General features: G+C 42.0%; 1 protein-coding gene across 10 annotated transcripts in view; it reads left to right on the top strand.

Moving 5' to 3' along the window:
* The window catches only part of LOC143040792 (ATP-dependent DNA helicase DDX11), a 91800-nt gene extending 73463 nt beyond the window's left edge, over nt 1–18337 (top strand). For 8 of the 10 annotated variants that reach the window (XM_076212255.1, XM_076212250.1, XM_076212264.1 and 5 more), the window contains exons 17-21: nt 945–1068; nt 6307–6437; nt 15722–15819; nt 17195–17330; nt 18274–18337. In XM_076212255.1, the coding sequence (XP_076068370.1) occupies nt 945–1068; nt 6307–6437; nt 15722–15819; nt 17195–17330; nt 18274–18303 (519 nt within the window). In that variant the 3' untranslated portion in view covers nt 18304–18337. Of the gene's footprint in view, nt 1–944; nt 1069–6306; nt 6438–7657; nt 7964–15721; nt 15820–17194; nt 17331–18273 lie in introns of those variants that run through there. The other 2 variants (XR_012967754.1, XM_076212271.1) reach the window with 2 other exon arrangements.
* Nucleotides 18338–18455: the final 118 nt, after the last annotated feature.

Below are 18455 nucleotides of genomic sequence, written 5' to 3'. Positions count from 1 at the left end.
TCTTTCCATGTATCCAAACCATCCCAAAACTCTTTCATCAACCCCATCTCCCTACTCCCTTTCCACCCTCGCTCTCCTCCTCATATCCTCATTTCTATTTCTGTCCAGCTTAATAATCCCTACCATACTTCTCAGACATTTCATCTCAAACACATTTAGACTCTTCCTCTATCATGTTCCATGTTTCTGCCCCATACAGTTCTGTTGGTACAATCACCCCTTCATACAATCTCCTCTTAGCATCCATTCCCAAATGTCTATTTCTCATTACACATTTTAATCCCCTAAGGTATTTACTAGCTTCTCACAATCTACATACTACCTCCACTCCAGTACTATACTCTCTTTTAAACAAACATTAAACATTCTCACCAGCCTCACTGTACCTCCCTTTTTTAGATGCTCCACATGACACCCATTTAACCCAGCTGCCTTACCTGCTTTCATAATTTTGATAAATGCTTTCACCTCGTCTTTGCTTATTTCTCCTCCATTTTCCTCATGATCACTGTCATTTTCTTAGCACTTCCCACTGCAACTACTACCTTTTCCTCCCTATCCTCCATCACATTTAGCAACTCACTAAAATACACTGTCCATCTTCCTCTTGCTGTCATCTCTTCCATTATCATCTCTCCATCTGCACCTTTTACCATTGTTTCTCTTCTTGATTTGCCTCCCCTTCCTCTGATAAGATACTATTTTGCTGCATTGTTTCTGATGGACAGGGGTGGGGCTTCATCCACAAAGAGCTAAGATGAAAGGAAAACAATTGGGTGGAAAGTGGGTTCATGCCTTGGATGACTACCTCTCTTATGAGAGGAAAAGATCTTTTTGGTATATAGATAAAGTAGGGTGGGTGTATGCTTTGACTTGTCCTCACTCTCCTTATGGGGGGGGGAGGCCTTTTTACATAAGTTTGTCTTATGTGTATGTTTTTCCAGGTATTCAGGGAACCTAAAAAGACAAACCAATTGGATGCTGTGCTTAGTGATTATGCAAAAACAGTGCGACTATGTAGCACATCCAACACAGGAATAACAGGATCACTTTTGTTAAGTGTGGTTGGTAAGTACATTTGTTGATTATTATCCACTGTACTGTGATTTTTTTTCATGATTACATAGTTATAATATATAGTTTCATCTTTGCTTAAGTCCATTTGGCTCCACTCATCAAATTTTGCCTTTAATTTTTTTATTTTATTGGCCTGGATTATATATTACACATCTGTATGGAAAACTATACTTCGTAATATCTTTCAACACATCTTCAACAAAAACACAGTATTTCCTCCATGAGTAATCTTCCTTGGGAGCCATGTGTTTCCTGCAAGAGACTTGAGGCAACAGATTGATTGATTGTCATTTTTCAAACAAATTTACTTTTTTCAATTCTTACCTCTGGGTGATCTTTCATCCCATGCCACGAGATCCTCTTGATCCATTTTTTCTGTACCAGTCTTACGATCGAAATATCATTATAAATGTGGGAAGTCCCAGGTATCTCAGTCTTTCCTCATATGTCATGTCATTTACACTTGGGATGATCTTTGTATTCTCTCTATTCTTTAGATCTTTCTTTAGGTGGGATAACCACAGCACTGCTGTATATTCCTGTCAGGGATAAATCAGACAATAATCAGACTTTCAATAATTTTATTCATCAGGAAATGCAAATCTTATATTTAAAAAAAAAAAAATTAAGTTTCTCCTTTAAAGAAAATGGAGAAAAGTGGGAAATAAGCCAGTTGTTGTTTGCTGACAACTCAGTGCTCAGGGATTAAGGAAGTTAGTGACAGAGTTTGGGAAGATGTGCAAAAGAAGGAAGTTCAAGATAAATGTGGGTAAAAGTAAGGTGATGAGATGTACAAGGGGAGAATGTGGCAGCAAATTGAAGGTGAGTAATAAGGGAGAGAGACTAGAGGAAGTACATAGTTTTAGATACTTGGGTGTGAATGTGACAGGAAAGAGAGGAGTGGAGGTGGATGTAGAATGTAGATTGAGAGAAGCAAATAAATGCCTTGGGGAATTAAAAAATGTAATGAGAAATAGACATTTGAGAATGGATGCTAAGAGGAGATTATATGGAGTGATTGTGCCAACAGCACTGTATAAGGCAGAAATATGGAACATAACAGAGGAAGAAAAGAGTTTGAATGTGTTTGAGATGAGGTGCCTGAGACAAGTATGATGGGGGTTACTAGGCTGGATAGAGTGAGAAATGAGGAGAAGAACGGGGGTGGAAAAGGAGTTGGGAGATTGGGTTGATGAAAAGTATTGGGAGGGTTTGGACACATGGAAAGAATGAGTGATGAAAGATTAGTGAAAGAGGTGTGGAAGGCAAAGGTGGAAGGAGTGAACATGAGGGATTGACCAAGGATGAGATGGATGGATAGGGTAAAAGGAGCATTGGGAAAGAAGGGAATGTCTGTTGAGGAAGGAAAGGAGAAGACAGAAGATAGGGGTGAATGGAGAATGGTTGTGTATGGATAATGCTGTGATGCATGGAAGGGAGTCAGAGGGGGGGTGAGGGAGTATGTGTGAATGATATTTTGATGCAGCCTGAAGGTATTTCTCCCTGTCTTCTCTTTTTCTGCATGAGGGGATGGAGAGAGGGGGGTCACTGATTAAATGAAGCAGCATTGCTGTGGATGTGCTATGTCTTGCTACACTGTTTCTGACCCAGAACAGTTTGCAAGATGCAGCGATGACCCATCATCCAGGAGGAGCCAAGATAAGAGGGAGGGAAGGGTGATTGGGAGTGAAGTATGTGGGGATGGAATGGGTGGGAGTGGATTTTATGCCTTTGTTTTTTGGTTACCTCTTGTAAGGGGGAAATAGCCATTGTTGTATGTATGTATGTTTTAATTGCTTTTTAGTTTAGTTTTAAGGTCTTACATTTCTTTATATTAAAATTAATTTTCCAATACTGACTCCATTCATAAACTTGCCTCTATCTTCCTATAACAGTTTATATTCCTCTTTGTTTTTCATTTCCAAAATCCTCCCCATACAAATCCACACGAAAATGAGATGTATGGATGGGGTAAGAGGGGCATTGGGAAAGAGGGGAATGTCTGTAGAGGAAGGACAAGAGAAGACAGAAGACAGGGGTGAATGGAGAATGGTTGTGTATGGATGATGCTGTTATGCATGGAAGGGAGTAGGTGTGGGATGGAGGAGTGAGGGAGTATGTATTTACCTAGTTGTATTTTGCAGGAGGAGAGCTATGTTCATAGTGACCCGCTGTTGAATCTTTCCGCATCCAGTTTTTTCTTAAAGTCATGTATAGTTTTAGCACTCACTGTTTCCTCTTTCAGTTTGTTCCAGATATATATTACTCTGTGTGGAAAGATATTCTTTTTCAGATCTCTTCTGTAACTGTCTTTCTTAAGTTTCTTCTCATGTTGTCTTGTAGCTCTTCTGTCCCATTTTAGTAGGTCGTCCCTATCAAGAATTTCCCTCCCTTCCATAATTCTGTAAATGGTTATCAAATTACCTCTTTCTCTTCTTTGTTCTAGGGTTGGTAAATTTAGTTTGCCCAATCTTTGTATGTCAAATTCCAAATCGTTGGTACCATCTTTGTCATTGCTCTTTTATTTTTTTTTTTTTTTTTTTTTTTTTTTTTTTTTTTTTGTACTGTGTGTCCATAGAGATGCTGCGTATTCTAATTTTCGTCTTATCAGTGTAACTAGTGTTTTCTTTACCATTTTTTCATCCATGTAGTCTAAGGCCACTTTCATAGATCTTAAAAAGTTAAAAGTTTTCCCAACTAATTTGTTGACATGTTTGTCTGGTGTCATGTCCTTTGAGATAGTTACTCCTAGGTCCCTCTCTGAGTTTACATTTCTTACTTCCTTTATACCAATTTTGTATTGACCTGAGATTCTATTTTTGCTTTTTCCAAATTCCATTATACTGCATTTCTTAATGTTAAAATTCACTTCACTCTTTTGACTCCATTTCCAGACTTTGTCCAGGTCTTCTTGAAAAGATTTGCAATCTTCCTCTGTACTTATTCTCTTAATAGTTTTGCATCATCTGCAAAGATCAAAGGGATTTCTCCCCATCTTCTCTTTTTCTACATGAGGGGATGGAGGGGGGTCACCGGTTAAATGAAGCAGCCTTACTGTGGATGTGCTGTGTCTTGTTACACCACTTCTGACCCAGGGCAGTGGGCGATATGCAGAGATGACCCGTCATCCAGGAGGAGCCAAAATAAGAGGGAGGGAGTGGGGTGAATGGGAGTGGAGTATGTGGAGATAGAATGGGTGGGAGTGGATTTTATGCCATTTTTGGCTACCCCATTGTAAGGTATATATATAGTATGCATCTCCAATCTCCAGCCCATTACCCTTGCATTAACCTCCTGCACCACCCCACCATATAAATTGAACAGCCAAGGAGACTTAACACATCCCTGGCAAAGTCCCACCTTACATCAAACCACTCAATCTTCATTTCTGATTCTAACACAGGCTTACTACTCTCAAAAACTCTGCTCTTAACAGCTTTCTTCCTATCCCATATATCTACAATACTTCCCACAGTGCCTTCCTGTCTACCCTGTCATAAGCCTTTTCCAAATTCATAAAGGCCCAAAAGATATCCTTACCTTTTTGTAAAGCTTTCTCACATATCTGCCTTACCAAAAAAATATGATCCATGCAACCCCTACCTGTCCTAAACCCACATTGTTCCTCACCAATTACTCCCTCTATTCCTCTCTTAATCTTCTCAATGAAAACCCTCCCATAAGCCTTCCCAACTACACTCAACAAAATGATCCCTCTGAAACTACTACACTCACACTTGTCCCCTTTTCCCTGTAAAGTGGAAATATACAGGCACTCCTCCAAGTGCCTTACCTGTTCTCATAATTTTCAGAGCTATTTGCACCTCATCTTTTCTTAATTCTCCTCCACTTTCCTCTCCCATCACTGTCATTTTCTTAGCACCTCCCACTGCTACCACCAATCCCTCTCTATCCTCCACATTCAACAGTGCTCAAAAATACTCTGCCCATCTTCCCCTTACTGCCCCCTCTGCTGTTAAGATCTGTTCATTTGCACCTGTTACCTTTTCTTCTCTACTTGATTCACCTCCCCTTCCTCCCTTGATTTCCTTCCAAAACATCTTTTTATTGCTTTCAAAATTTTGTCATACTCCTTCCCCATTGTACATCTGCTCTCCTTTTTGCCACCTTTATCTTTTGTATGATAGGGGTTACTAGGCTAGATAGAGTGAGAAATGAGGAGGTGAGGAAGAGAACAGGGGTGGAAAGGGAGTTGGGAGATGGGGTTTGTGGTATAGTGTACTGGGCATAGGACTAATGTGAACTAGTGCAAGGGTGGTGTACTGCGTGCCCGACTCGCAGACGCCTCCCACTACAAGGACCCCTTTCATACTTTTAACAAAGCCCCCTGTATGTATGTGTGCCTACAGCACCTAACACCTTCGCCCATGGGCAGTTCTCTTTAGATTCCTTGGGTACTTGACGTGCCCCCTCTGTACGTATAACCTACCGATTAATAAACCCACGAACTACACTGCCGCCCTTGCAACATGCTTGCAAAGAGGGTTGATGAAAGAGTATTGGGATGGTTTGGACACATGGAAAGAATGAGTGATTAGTAAAAGAGGTGTGGAAGGCAAAGGTGGATGAGATGGATGGATGGGGAGAAAAGGGCATTGGGAAGGAGAGGAATGCCTGTTGAGGAAGGATGGGAGAGGACAGAAGATAGGGGTGAATGGAGAAGTGTTGTGTATGGATGATGATGTGATGCATGAGGGGGAGTGGTTGGGGGAAGGTGGGTGAGGGAGTTTGTATGAGAAATAAATTAATGCCTCCCTCTCCTCTACATTCTTCTCACTACTAGGCCCATATGCACTTACAGAGACCCACATCTCCCTTCCCAGTTTCACCTTCATCCACATTAACCTTGAAGAAACCTCCTTCCACTCCACCACTCATCTACCTCCTCACCACCCCTTCCCTTCCTGGTCTTCTCATTCCTGACATCCTACCCACTGCACTCCCAAACTCAAACTTACCCCTCCTTTTCAACTTAGTTTCATTTAATGCCAACACATCTATCTTCCCTCTCTCAAACATTCTGCCTGTCTTCCCTTTTATTTTCATCTGTACCACACACACACACATTAAAAGAACCAAACTTCGGAATTTTGATTGGAAAACTCCTCCCAGATCCTCTTAGATATGTCAATCCATTGCCCCAGGGCTCTCTTTGAAGTGCCAAATACATATCCCTTTATCACTTTTTTCACTGTTAACTAATTCCAGGGGGTAAGATGAGTGAAGGTATCAACTTTAGTGACAATCTTGGACGCTGTGTCATTATGGTAGGGCTTCCATACCCAAATACTCAGTCTCCAGAATTAAAAGAAAAAATGGAGTACCTCAACAAGAATGTGGTGAGTTAATAGGTTATTACATTATTTTTTTTTGTATTTTTTGAGTCTTAGATACTTTTTTGGGGTTTTAGATGGAGTGGAGGTGGAAGTAGAATGTAGATTAAGAGAAGCGAGTAAATGCCTTGGTGGATTAAAAAGTGTAATGAGGAATAGACATTTGGGAATGGATGCTAAGAGTGATTATATGAAGGAGTGATTGTGCCAACAGTACTGTATGGGGCAGAAACATGGAACATAAGAGAGGAAGAGAGAAGGAGTTTGAATGTGTTTGAGATGAGGTGTCTGAGAAGTATGATGGGGGTTACTAGGCTAGATAGAGTGAGAAATGAGGAGGTGAGGAGGAGAACAGGGGTGGAAAGGGAGTTGGGATATAGGGTTGATGAAAGAGTATTAGGATGGTTTGGACACATGGAAAGAATGAGTGAAGAAAGACTAGTAAAAGAGGTGTGGAAGGCAGATGTGGAGGGAGTGAACATGTGGGATGAGATGGATGGATGGGGTGAAGGGGGCTTTGGGGAAGAGGGGAATGTCTGTTGAGGAAGGATGGGAGAGGACAGAAGACAGGGGTGAATGGAGAATGGTTGTATATGGATGATGTTTTGATGCATGAGTTGGAATGGGTGGGGGGATGGGGGGTGAGGTAGTATGTATGAGCAAAATTTGACACAGCCCGAAGGGATTTCTCTCCGTCTTCTCCTTTTATGCATGAGGGGACGGAGAGGGGGGGTTGCCGATTTAATGAAGCAGCCTTGCTGTGGATGTGCTGTGACTTGCGACACTGCCTCTGACCCAGGGCAGTGGACAAGGTGCAGGGATGACCCATCATCCAGGAGGTGCTAAGATGGGTGGGAGGGTGGAGGGGTGTGGAGTGTGATTAGGGATGGAATGGGTGGGAATGATTTTATGCCTTTTTCTTTTTGGCTACCTCACTTGAAAGGGGGAAAAAGCCTTGGTATATGTATGTATGTATTTTTTGGGTCTGCTGTCCATATTAAAAATAGGTCACTCACACTGCCATCTGACAGTACAGATGATACTTGGTTTTCAGACCATCAGACCAAACCCAAGACACCTCTTTCTCTCTCTATCTATCTCAACTAAATTATATAGCCTCCACCTTTGCACACATGGAGAACTGACAGTTAGCAAATGTTCTCCTCTCACAGAGTGACAAACTGCCACATAGTACAACACAGACAATAATTCTGTTTTTCTTCCAGGAGAGAACTATGGAAGGCTCAGGAAACCAATGTCTCTGTGCAGCTGCAGGTTTCCAGCCAGAGAAATTCAAAGCAACAGTTGTTATTATGAGAGAGTGATAGGTGGGGAAGGGTAAACGAAGATAGGCTTATCTTGAAAAAATGTCTGATCTGTTGAGTGACAAGTCAATTTATGAAAGACAGACAGCCATCTGTGTGAAAGAAGGAAGCTGAAGATAAATGTGGGCAAAAGTAAGATGATGAGATGTACAAGGGGAGAGAGTGACAGCAGGCTGGAAGTGACCATTAAGGGTGAAAGACTGGAGGAAGTGGATAGTTTTAGATACTTGTGTGCGAATGTGGCAGGAAAGGGAGGAGTGGGGGTGGAGGTAGAATGTAGATTGAGAGAAGCAAGTAAATGCTTGGTGGGTTGAAAAGTGTAATGAGAAATAGACATCTGGGAATGGATGCTAAGAGGAGGTTATATGAATGAGTGATTGTGTGAACAGCATTGTATGGGGCAGAAACATGGAACATGAGAGAGGAAGAGAGAAGGAGTTTGAATGTGTTTGAGATGAAATGCCTGAGAAGTATGATAGGGATTACTAGGCTGGATAGAATTAGAAATTAGGAGATGAGGAGGAGAACAGGGGTGGAAAGGGAACTGGGATATAGGGTTGATGAAAGAGTATTAGGATAGTTTGGACACATGGAAAGAATGAGTGAAGAAAGATTAGTAAAAGAAGTGTGGAAGGAGTGAATATGAGGGAGTGTCATAGGATGAGATGGATGGATGGGGTAAAAGGCGCATTACAAAAGAGAGGAATGTCTGTGGAGGAAGGATGGGAGAGGACAGAAGATAGGGGTGAATGGAGAGGGGTTGTGTATAGATGATGCTGTGATGCATGAGGGGGAGTGGGTGGGGGATGGGGGGTGAGGAAGCATATATGAGAAAAAAATTTGACACAGCCCGAAGGGATTTCTCCCTGTCTTCTCCTTTTCTACATGGGGGGACGGAGAGGGGGGGGTCGCTGAATTAATTAAGCGGCCTTGCTGTGGATGTGCTGTCTTGCGACACTGCATCTGACCCAGGGCAGTGGACAGGATGCAGGGATGACCCGTCATCCAGGAGGTGCCATGATAAGAGGAAGGGTGGAGGGGAGTGGAATATATAGGAAATTGAATGGGTGGGAGTGGTTTCTATTTTTTTTTTTTTTTTTTTTTTTTTTTTTCTAAGTATGTGTAGGGGAAAAAGCCTTTATTATATGTATGTATGTATTTACCTAATTGTATTTTGAGGGAAGGGGAGCTATGCTCTTGGTGTCCCACCTTCGTATCTCGCAGTGTCTAGTTTGCTTTTAAACTCATGGTTTTTGCGCATACTATTTCATTATCCAGTTTGTTCCAAGTGTCCAATACTCTATGTGGAAAACTGTTTTTCTTCAGTTCTCTTCTATAGCTATGTTTTTTTATTTTCTTTCCATGTCCTCTTGTGTTTCTCTTGTCCCAGTTTAGTAAGTCCTCTCTATCAAGTATCTCTGTGCCTTTCATGATTGTGTAGATGGTCAGTAGGTCACCTCTCTCTTCTTTGCTCCAGCATCGGTAACTCCAGTTTAGCCAATCTCTCCTCATATGATAGGTTTGCAAGTGCAGGTGCCATTTTTGTTGCTGCTCTCTGGATTCTTTCTATTTTCTTTATATTATTTTTGATACTGGGGGACCACAATGTCGCCGCATACTCTAGTCTAGGCCTTATCAATGTAACCAATATTTTTTTTTATCATGTCTTCGACCAAGTATGCAAATGCCACTTTTATTGATCTTAGCAAGTTGTAAGTCTCCCCGACAATTTTGTTAATCTGTTTATCATAGGACAAGTCATTTGTGATAATTACCCCCTAATCTTTTTCAGATCCTACCATCTTTACTTCCTTGGTTCCAATTGTATATTTTCCTGATATTCTGTTTTTGCTTTTTCCAAACTCCATTATGCTACATACACATACATACATATACCAAGGCTTTTTCCCCCTTACAAGGGAGTTAGCCAAAAAGGAAAAGGCATAAAATCATTCCCACCCATTCCATCCCTGAATACACTCCACACCCCTCCACCCTCCCTCTCATCTTAGCACCTCCTGGATGACAGGTCATCCCTGCACCTTCTCCACTGCCCTGGGTCAGAAGCAGTGTCGCAAGACACAGCACATCCACAGCAATGCCGCTTCATTAAATCGGCTAACCCCCCCCCCTCTCCGTCCCCCATGCATAAAAGGAGAAGATGGGGAGAAATCCCTTCGGGCTGCGTCAAATTTTGCTTACACATACTACCTCACCCCCCATCCCCCCGCCCATTCCACCTCATGCATCAAAACATCATCCATATACAACCATTCTCCATTCACCCCTGTCTTCTGTCCTCTCCCGTCCTTCCTCAACAGACATTCCCCTCTTCCCCAAAACCCCCTTCACCCCATCCATCCACCTCATCCTAGGATGTCCCCTCATGTTCACTCCCTCCACATCTGCCTTCCATACCTCTTTTACTAGTCTTTCTTCACTCATTCTTTCCATGTGTCCAAACCATCCTAATACTCTTTCATCAACCCTATCTCCCAGCTCCCTTTCAAAGGATTACAAAGGCGGAGCATGCCGACAGGAGACCTTTTGATCCATATCTAGGTCGGATGCAAAAAAAAAAAAAAAAAAAAAAAAAAAAAAAAATCATATTATTAATAAATTAAAACTATAATAATGTAAAAATAACAAATAAAATACACCTCCTCATTTCTCACTCTATCTAGCCTAGTAACCCCCATCATACTTCTAAGACACCTCATCTCAAACACATTCAAACTCCTTCTCTCTTCTTCTCTTATGTTCCATGTTTCTGCCCCATACAGTACTGTTGGCACAATCACTCCTTCATACAGTCTCCTTAGCATCCATTTCCAAATGTCTATTCCTCATTACACTCTTCAATCCACAAGGCATTTACTCGCTTCTCTCAATCTACACTCTACCTCCACCTTCACTCCACCTTTTCCTGCCACATTTGCACCCAAGTATCTAAAACTATCCACTTCCTCCAGTCGCTCTCCCTTAATGCTCACTTCCAGTCTACTGCCACTTTCACCCCTTGTACATCTCATCACCTTACTTTTACCCACATTTATCTTTAGCTTTCTTCTATCACATACTCTCCCAAACTCTGTCACCAACTTCCTCAGTCCCTCCTCCAATCCTGCCACAAGCGCAGTGTCGTCAGCAAACAACAGCTGGCTCACCTCCCACTTTTCTCCAATCCCTGACCCACTACCCTTGCATTTACCTCTCGCACTACCCCATCCATGTATAAGTTGAACAGACAGGGCGACATAACGCATCCTTGTCGAAGTCCCACCTTTACCTCGAACCACTCACTCTCTCCATTTCTAATCCTGACACAAGCTCTACTACTCTCATAAAAACTCTTGACAGCTCCTAGAAGCTTTCCTCCTATCCCATATATCTGTATAACCTCCCACAGTGCCTTTCTGTCTACCCTATCGTAAGCCTTTTCCAGATCCATAAAAACCCAAAAAACATCCTTCCCCTTTCCTATAGCTTTCTCACATATTTGTCTTACCACAAAGATCTGATCTACACAACCTCTACCCATCCTAAATCCACACTGTTCCTCACCAATTACTCCCTCTGTTCTGCTCCTAATCATCTCAATCAAGATCCTCCCATAAGCCTTCCCAACTACACTTAACAAGCTAATCCCTCTGAAACTACTACATTCACACTTGTCCCCTTTTCCCTTGTAAAGTGGAACTATACAGGCACTCCTCCAGTCCTCCCACACACTACCCTCTCTCCAGCAAACATTAAATAACCTCACCAGCCAGTCCACCATCACTGTACCTCCTTTTTTTAGACATTCTGCATGGCATCCATCCAGACCAGGTGCCTTACCTGCTCTCATCATCTTAACAACTGCCTTCACTTCATCCTTCCTTATTTCTCCTCCATTTTCCTCACTCATCACGGTCATTTTCTTAGCATTTCCCACTGCAACTATCTTTCCCTCCCTATCCTCCTTCACATTTAGCAACTCCCTAAAATATTCTGCCCATCTTCCCCTTACTGCCTTCTCTTCCATTATCATCTCTCCATCTGGACCTTTTACCTTTTCTTCTCTACTTGATTTGCCTCCTCTTCCTCTCTTAATTTCTTTCCAAAGCATCTTTTTATTACTTTCAAAATTTTCTGTCATACTCTTACCCCACTTCACATCTGCTCTCCTCTTTGCCTCCTTTACCTTTTGCTTTACTTCTCTTTTCTTTTCTTTGTACCTCTCATAAGACTCCCTCGTCCTATTTTGTAACCAATCTGTGAAAGCTCGCTTCTTCACTTCTACAACCTTCTTTGTTTCCTCATCCCACCATTCACTACCCTTCCTTCTATTTCCTCCTGTCCTTCTTGTTCCACACACCATCCTTGCACACTTTATGACCCCCTCCTTGAACCATCCCCATTCCTCCTCCACACCTAGCTCTACTCTATCCTTCACTCCCTCCCACTCCTCCTTCAGCTTCTTCTTGTACTCCTTTTCCTTTTCATTTAAAGAGTTGACTCTAAGCACCTCCCTACCTTTTGTCCCTTTCCTCTTTCTCCATCTATCCTCCACTCTCAACTTACCTTCCACCAAAAATTGATCTGATATTCCCCCACCCTCTCCCCTTAGCACATGTACATCCTTAACTCTTTCTATCATAGTCCTATTTACCACTACATAATCCATCAATGCTCTATCTACCACCCTTCCATCCACCACCCTCTCCCATGTGTACTTATGCTTGACTTTCTTCCGAAACACTGTATTTGCTATCATCAACTCTCTTTCTAAACACATTTCCACCATCAACTCTCCACTACGATTCTTTCCTGGAACTCCACATTTCCCAACCACTCCATCAATTGGACCATTTCCTACCCTAGCATTAAGGTCTCCCAGTACTGTTACATTGACATTTCTCCCTAAATCCTCTATGCACTCATTTAAATCTATCACAGTATTCTTTTCCCCCACCACAGGGAATTCCCCCACAGCAGAAAATGAATACTCAGAGAAATGGTACAGGACAGCAGCAAGAGGTTGGGGGACAGCATAACGGAGGGACAGTCATAGTATAAAAGTGTCATCATTTCTCTATGAAGAGTTTTCCTCTATCATAGACAAAATGATGTGTGGCTCTGCTCCGTAGGGGCGTTCCATATAGACCCTAAAGTATCAACTGCATGCTACTTTGCCACAATAACAAGCAGCCAATACCCCAGACGGGGATTATGCTACACTTCTTAGTATTAAAGTCCACTTCCCATTTCTGACTCCAGTTCCATACCTTGTTCAGGTCTTCCTGCAGTGCTTCACAGTCCTTATCAGTTTCTACTTTCCTTAACAGTTTGGCATCGTCTGCAAAGAAGCTCATGTAACAATTCACGTCCTCGTCCATGTCATTCATATAGATAGCAAACATTATTGGTGCCAGTACAGATCCTTGCAGTACTCCACTGATCACCTCTTTCCAATCTGAATATTTTTCTCTGAGCACTACTCTCATCTTTCTACCCATCAGGAAGTCCTCCATCCATTTTAGTAGGTTCCCTTGTATTCCTCCTATGTGTTCCATTTTTTTTAGTAATTTTCTGTGTGGTACTTTGTCAAAGGCTTTTTGCAAGTGTAGGAATGCACAATCAGCCCATCCATTTCTTTCTTGCACTATGTCTATTAGCCTTGAGTAGAAGCATATTAAGTTTGTGGTGCATGATCTTCCTTGCCTGAACCCAAATTGTCTTGGGTTTAATATGTTGTTGTCTTCCAGATGTTTTACCCATCTATTCTTGATGATTTTCTCACAAATTTTGGCTGTAGTGCTTGTTAGTGATACTGGCCTATAGTTGGTGGGTTCTTCCTTGTTTCCTCCTTTATATATTGGTACAATGTTAGCATTTTTCCAGTCATTAGGTATCTTTCCTTCTTTGAGTGAGCTATTTATTATGATGTGTATTTTGTCCGTTAGTTCTTCTTTGCATTCCTTTATAATCCAATTTGCAATACCATCCGGGCCATGTGATTTTCTGATGTCCAGTTTTGATAGGTGTTCTGATATTTCTTTTTGTGGTGTTGTAAACTCACTCATGTGGGGAGATTGCATGTTAACCTGATTAGAATGGATATGTTTACTTATATTGTTTCTGTTTTGTTTCCAGACTGTATTGATGTTTTGTTTGTTGAATAAGGGATTGACTCTTATTTAAGAATACAACACATGCAAATACCAAGGCCTTTTTCCCCCTTACAAGGGAAATGGCCAAAGTCAAAAACATGAATCTACTCCCACCCATTTCATTCCCACATACTCCACTCCCATTCACCATCCCTTCCTCCCTCTTTTCTTGGCTTCTCCTGGATGATGGATCACCCCTGCATCTTGCCCACTGGCTTGGGTCAGAAGTAATGCAGCAAGACACAAGGCCATCCCCTCTTGAAGAAAAAGAGAAGATGGGGAGAAATCCCTTTGGGCTGTATCAAAACATCATTTACATGTACTCCTTCACCCCCACACCCAAAACCCTTCCAAGCATCACAGCATCATCCATACACAACCATTCTCCACTCACCCCAATGTTCTGTCTTCTCCCTTCCTTAACAGACATTCTCTTCTTTCCCAATGCCCCTTCTACCCCATCCATACATCTCATATTTGGTCACTCCTCCATGTTCACTTCCCCCACCTCTGCCTTCCACACCTCTTTTACTAATCTTTCTTCACTCATTCTTTCCTGTGTACAAACCATCCCAATACTTTTTTATCAACCCTATTTCCCAACTCCCTTTTCACCCCCATTCTCCTCCTCACCTCCTTGTCTCTCACTCTATCCAGCTTAGTAACCCCTACCATACTTCTCAGACCTTTCATCTCAAACACATTTAAACTCTTCCTATCTTGTTTCATGTTTCTGCCCCATACAATGCTGTCAGGCATTTGATAAGGTACCACACAAAAAGCTACTAAGAAAACTTGAAATAACAGGAGGTGTACAAGGAAAGTTATTGAAATGGATGGAAGATTTCTTAAACGGGAGAAAAATGAGGGGTTAGGGCGTCATTATTTGCAGCGAAGGTCGAGGGGATGGCGGTTCGAATCCTACCACAGGCAAAGTTGAACCAATGGCATGGTTCATTAAATTCCACACTGCAAAATCCTCTGTGAGGGGCACTGTCCTAGCCTTCCAATAGGGAGAAGTTTGTGACATTAAATCATATCATCACTTAGAGACAAAACCTCAGCCTGGGAAGAAATGATAAATGGAATCCCACAAGATTCTGTATTAGTTCTGATAACGTTTGCCATATATATAAATGACATGGATGAAGGTGGAGAAGTTATGTGAACTTTTTTGCAAATGACACAAAACTACTAAAGAAAGTATGTACAGAAAAAGACTGTGAATCACTACAGAGAGACCTGGACAAAGAATTTAAGAATAAACTAGATGCTGAAAGATACAAAAACAGGTCACTATGAGCATAGCTACCTTCCCATAAAATACAACTAGGTAAATACAATCTCCTCCTATCATCCATTCCCAAATGTCTATCTCTCATTACACTTTTTAATCCCCCAAGGGATGAATTCACTCCAGTAAATAACAACTTGCGACTGCCTCTGACCCAGGGCAGTGGACAAGGTGCAGGGATGACCTATCATCCAGGAGGTGCTAAGATAAGAGGGAGGGTGGAGGGGAGTGGAGTGTATTTAGGGATGGAATGGGTGGGAGTGATTTTATGTCTTTTATTTTTTGGCTACCTCCCTTGAAAGGGGGAAAAAGCCTTGGTATATGTATGTATGTAAATAACATCTTGCTAGATACTGAATAGCTAGGCATATTTACATGCAAGTGTGGGTATTCTTTCATCAAATACACATCAGCATGTCTTTTCAAAACTAAAGGCTACTTTTCCTCTTTACCTGATTTTTTCTTTTTCTTTTTTCTCTCTGTTGACTTTAATCTAAGATTGCTTTTTTCCTTCAGAAAGTTGGACCAGATGGTAGACTACCTGGGCAAGTCTTTTATGAAAACCTTTGCTTCAAGTCTGTCAATCAATCCATAGGAAGAGCAATTAGACACAGGTAATTATTACAATGGTAAAAATCTATCTAGCTATGGACCAAGGGCTTCTTCCCCTTTATAAGAGAGGTAGCATACACTATCTATCTATCTATCTATCACCCATTCCCACAATTTTAAGAATAAACTGGATGCGGAGAGATACGAAAACGGGTCACTATGAGCATAGCTCTCGTCCTGTAAAATACAACTAGGTAAATATCCATTCCTCTCCCATCTACCACCCTTGTTACCTGCCCATCTTGGCTCCTTGTGGATGACAGGCCATCCCTGTCTCCTGCCCACTGCCCTGGGTCAGAAGCAGTGGAGCAAGAAACTGTACATCCACAGCAAGGCCACTTCACATGGTAAAAATAGATAGATCTGTCCATATACCAAAAGGCCACTCAACCCTCATAAAGTAGCTTTGACCAGTTTAATCTTTCACCTACCCCTTGAAAGAACAGCCTTTTAGCACCTCAGGATTAGTGTTGTATATAATGATTGGTCAACCTCTCCATCTGCCTCAAAACCATGATCATGTAAAATTGGACATAAACAGTGTTTTCTTCCCTCAAATATACATTTATTAGCATTAATGATGTACAGCACTGTATGGGGCAGAAACATGGAACATAAGAGAAGAAGAGAGAAGGAGTTTGAATGTGTTTGAGATGAGGTGTCTGAGAAGTATGATGGGGGTTACTAGGCTAGATAGAGTGAGGAATGAGGAGGAGAACAGGGGTGGAAAAGGAGCTGGGAGATAGGGTTGATGAAAGAATATTAGGATGGTTTGGACACATGGAAAGAATGAGTGAAGAAAGACTAGTAAAAGAGGTGTGGAAGGCAGATGTGGTGGGAGTGAACATGAGGGGACGTCCTAGGATGAGGTGGATGGATGGGGTGAAGGGGGCTTTGGGGAAAAGGGGAATGTCTGTTGAGGAAGGACAGGAGAGGACAGAAGACGGGTGAATGGAGAATGGTTGTATATGGATGATGTTGTGATAGCATGAGGTGGAATGGGTGGGTGGATGGGGGGTGAGGTAGTATGTGTGTGCAAAATTTGACGCAGCCCGAAGGGATTTCTCCCCGTCCTCTCATTTTATGCAATGGGGGGACGGAGAGGGGGGGGGGTCGCTGATTTAATGAAGCGGCCTTGCTGTGGATGTGCTGTGTCTTGCGACACTGCTTCTGACCCAGGGCAGTGGACAAGGTGCAGGGATGACCTGTCATTCAGGAGGTGCTAAGATGAGAGGGAGGGTGGAGGGGTGTGGAGTGTATTCAGGGATGGAATGGGTGGGAATGATTTTATGCCTTTTTCTTTTTGGCTACCCCCCTTGTAAGGGGGAAAAAGCCTTGGTATATGTATGTATGTAATGATGTAATTTTCTTCCTTAGGAATGATTATGCAAGCATCTTGCTTCTGGATCAGCGATATGAACGACCGCAGTCAGTGAAGGCTCTACCTGGCTGGATATCAAAACACATCAATCATTGCAACAAATTTGGATCTGCATTTGCCCTGATGCGCAAGGTGAATAGTTGGACCTACCCCCCTCACAAAAATACATACACACAATCTCCCTCTCTCTCCCTCTCTATTCTTAATTCCCCCCTCTCTTTTCTCTGTTTCCCCCCTCACTTTTCTCTATTTCTCCCTTTTTTTTATAATTATTGCAGCCAATACCTAGTCTGTTCATTGCAGTCAATACCCAGTCTTTTCATTGCAGCCAATACCCTGTCTGGGGTATTGGCTGCATGTTGTTATGGCAAAGTAGCATGCAGTTGATATTTTAGGATATGGGGCACCCCCTACGGACCAGAGCCACACATAATTTTGTCTGTGGTAAAGAAAGACTGCTCACAGAGAAATGATGAAACTCTCATTACTGCTACTGTCCCTCCATTATGCTGTCCCCCAACCCCTTGTTGCTGTCCTGTACCATTTCTCTGAATTTCATTTCCTTGTTTCGCCTACCCTGTGGTAGGGGGAAAAGAATACTGCCACCAAGTATTTCCACTTGGATTGTAAGAGGTGAGAAAAACGGGACTGGGATTGGGACCAGGCATCCTTCTCCCTGTAGCCCCACAGGGGACATTCCTAAAAAAAGTAAAGGCATAAGAGGGTCTAGGAGTTTTCCAACCAGCACCCTTAGGTTTGGGTCTTTTAATGTGCATGGATGTGGTACAGATGAGAGTAAAAGGGAAGAGATAGGTAGTATGTTTGTGAGAAGAATTTTTTTCATATTCTCTTCATTCATGTAATAAAAAAAACACTATAATCTGCAGCAGTCCAATATCTCTCTCAAAGTCCTGCTGGTATGCCTGTCAGGTGACAGGTTGTCTTTTATCAATATTCCCAAATATTCCTCCACTTTTGTAATGGATTCACTTCCCAAGGAAAGAATGTGTAGTGTGTGTGGTAAGTCACACTGTATGTAGTGAATTTAGTTACAGTGTAAGTTTTCTTTTTTCAGTTCTTTGCTGGAAAGAAGTCCCAACTGTGATGGAAATGCAATAATAAAGTTATATTTTTGTGAATGCACTTTTATTTATCCCATCAGCATAATGGATTGATTTTTGCATATAAATCTCTAAATATTATGTTTACTCTTATTCATACAACAAAGATGTTGTAGACAGAATATGCCCAGTTTAC

This window comes from Oratosquilla oratoria, chromosome 2 (genome assembly GCF_046742065.1).
Source record: "Oratosquilla oratoria isolate Oo_2021 chromosome 2, ASM4674206v1, whole genome shotgun sequence".
Taxonomy (NCBI): Eukaryota; Metazoa; Arthropoda; class Malacostraca; order Stomatopoda; family Squillidae; genus Oratosquilla; species Oratosquilla oratoria.
This window is presented reverse-complemented; position numbering and strand designations above follow the sequence as displayed.